Here is a 2500-nt window from a genome sequence, read left to right as displayed (position 1 = left end):
TAAAAAATACATTAAAACTTTCAACAAACGCCATCATAAAAAGAATAAAAAGAGAGAAGAAAAACAACTGTGAATATAGATGCAGGCTTGGTTGTGTGGTTAAGCTCATTTTACAACTATGTGGTTTTGTGTTCAATCCCACTGTACAGTACCAATGCCTTGTGAGTGAATCTAGGAGATGAAAACTGTGAAAGCCGATTGTGTGGGGTAGGGGTGCATGTGTGTGTATGTATAAAGATGGAAATCTCCTGGAGATTAAGAGCAGAATAGTACATCATATTGACTTTAAAAACTGTTTAATATACTTTGTAGTGTATCGTGGTTGCATAACAAATTGCTGTCTCCATACAAGTCATTAGAATTTATGTACCATCTTTCAGGAATGGGTTTAATATGTAAATTGATATATCCAATAACATTATACCACTATATATAGTGGCTATTTAAGCAATGAGTTTATGGATGATTAATAGCTTAGATGGGTGTTGATGAAGAAGCAAACTCTCCCCAAATATGGCATATACACCCATTACCCATTTTTCATCCCCAATCTCATTGTTTGTTTACATCTGACATCTCAGATATGAAACGTCATAACAAAATCAGTGCTGGCTATAATTTCAATGGAAAATCTATAGAGATGACCTTAACATATGATTTAAGAGCACTGCTAACACAGTAGTACATGGTATTGACTCATAAAAATTGTCTAATATACTTTGTAGTATATTATGGTTGCATAAGAAAATGCTGTCTCCGTACAGGTCATTAACTTCATTTCATGTTGCTCCAGTCTACTCAATTATAAATGGATAACTCTATGACAAACTGGCAATCCATTCAGTTGGAATGTTGGCCTGCTTGCCTGGCCAGCAGGGTAGAATCATTCGAAAGCTCATAAATTAGTGGTTTAGCAAAAGAGACTGATAGAATAAGTTTCAGGCTTTAAAAAAATATAAAAAGTTTGTACAGGGGTCAATTTGCTTGACTAAAACCTTTCAAACCTTTAACATTTAAACCAGCCATATCTGGCTCAAATTGGCCAGATTTCGCATCTAGTACCTACCCTACAATGTCATTCTAAAAATAAGGGATCTCATCATCAAAATCCCAAAGCTACAAGATAATATATGATTAATTTTAAAAGATGTGAATAAATAAGTTTTACATTTTATAAAGTAATCTGAATGCTAAAGGGTTAAGCCAGTTCTGCAGCATAACCACAGTTGAGTGACTGAAACGAGTAAAAGATGAAAGGTGATGCTGTCATGTTGTTCCTCTGTTAAATGTCTTGGTGATTCAGCTTTGTCATCCTAAAATGCTGGAGTCAAAAACAATGATTTCTGATTAAGGTAAAAAGCCAGCAATTTCAAAGTTAAGTGGCGAGTGGGAAGAGGGGGGTTAGTAATTGATATCATTGACCCCAGCATGTGACTGGTATATTATGTTATCTAGAAGGATGAAGGTAAAGTTCGTTCAAGGAGGATTTCAACTCATAATTTAAAGAAGCAGAAGAAATACTGCAATACATTTTTTTCTCCTGACATTCTAAACTTTTCTTCAATAAGCTGGTTATTTTAAAGAAATAGTCAAATTACCTTCCATAAGGGTTGTTGTTTACTATATTTTGGCTGGCCGATTCTTGACCTTCCATTCCAATAAGAGCATTGCGACGTCCTGGTGAGCAGGATCGATACCTGGACATGCGCTTGCCGGTGTCAATCTCTCCTGTTAATGGAAAAAATATGAACAAAATATAACATATTGACATGTATGTAGCTGTAAAAGGTACAATAAGGAGACATGTGTACTGGTAATATTTCCTCATAGCCAAGGCAGCGAGCTGGCAGAATTGTTAGCATGCCAGGCAAAATGATTAGTGGCATTTTGTTTGTCTTTACATTCTGAGTTCAAATTCTGCCGAGATCAACTTTGCTTTTCATCCTTTTGAGAGAGATAAAATAAGTACCAGTTGAGTACTACAGTTGATGTAATCAACTTACTCCAGTCTTGTAAACTGCTTGCTTTGTGCCAAAATTTAAAACCAATGTTACCTCATAGCCAGATATGTTTGCACAGAGTACTGAAAATGAACAACTCATCTTGTAAAACAGTGACATTCATTTATAACTATAATGTGATGTCCAAACAAAGAGGCACAAAAACACACATTATCTATCTATCTATCATCATCATCGTTTAACGTCCGCTTTCCATGCTAGCATGGGTTGGACGATTTGACTGAGGACTGGTGAAACCGGATGGCAACACCAGGCTCCAGTCTGATTTGGCAGAGTTTCTACAGCTGGATGCCCTTCCTAACGCCAACCACTCAGAGAGTGTAGTGGGTGCTTTTACGTGTCACCCGCACGAAAACGGCCACGCTCGAAATGGTGTCTTTTATGTGCCACCCGCACAAGCCAGTCCAGGGGCACTGGCAACGATCTCGCTCGAAAATCCTACAGGAGCCAGTCAGGCGGTACTGGCAACGGCCACGCTC

The 2500-nt window shown here is 37.6% G+C and overlaps 1 protein-coding gene across 1 annotated transcript in view; it reads right to left on the bottom strand.

The window, feature by feature from the left end:
* Positions 1-2500, bottom strand: part of LOC106867817 (calpain-3) — a 114107-nt gene that overhangs the window by 64722 nt on the left and 46885 nt on the right. The window contains exon 3 of the mRNA XM_014912840.2: positions 1599-1728. Coding sequence (XP_014768326.1) covers positions 1599-1728 — 130 coding nt within the window. The remainder of the gene's footprint in view (positions 1-1598; positions 1729-2500) is intronic.

Source organism: Octopus bimaculoides, chromosome 23 (genome assembly GCF_001194135.2).
Source record: "Octopus bimaculoides isolate UCB-OBI-ISO-001 chromosome 23, ASM119413v2, whole genome shotgun sequence".
In the NCBI taxonomy this organism is placed as follows: domain Eukaryota; kingdom Metazoa; phylum Mollusca; class Cephalopoda; order Octopoda; family Octopodidae; genus Octopus; species Octopus bimaculoides.
This window is presented reverse-complemented; position numbering and strand designations above follow the sequence as displayed.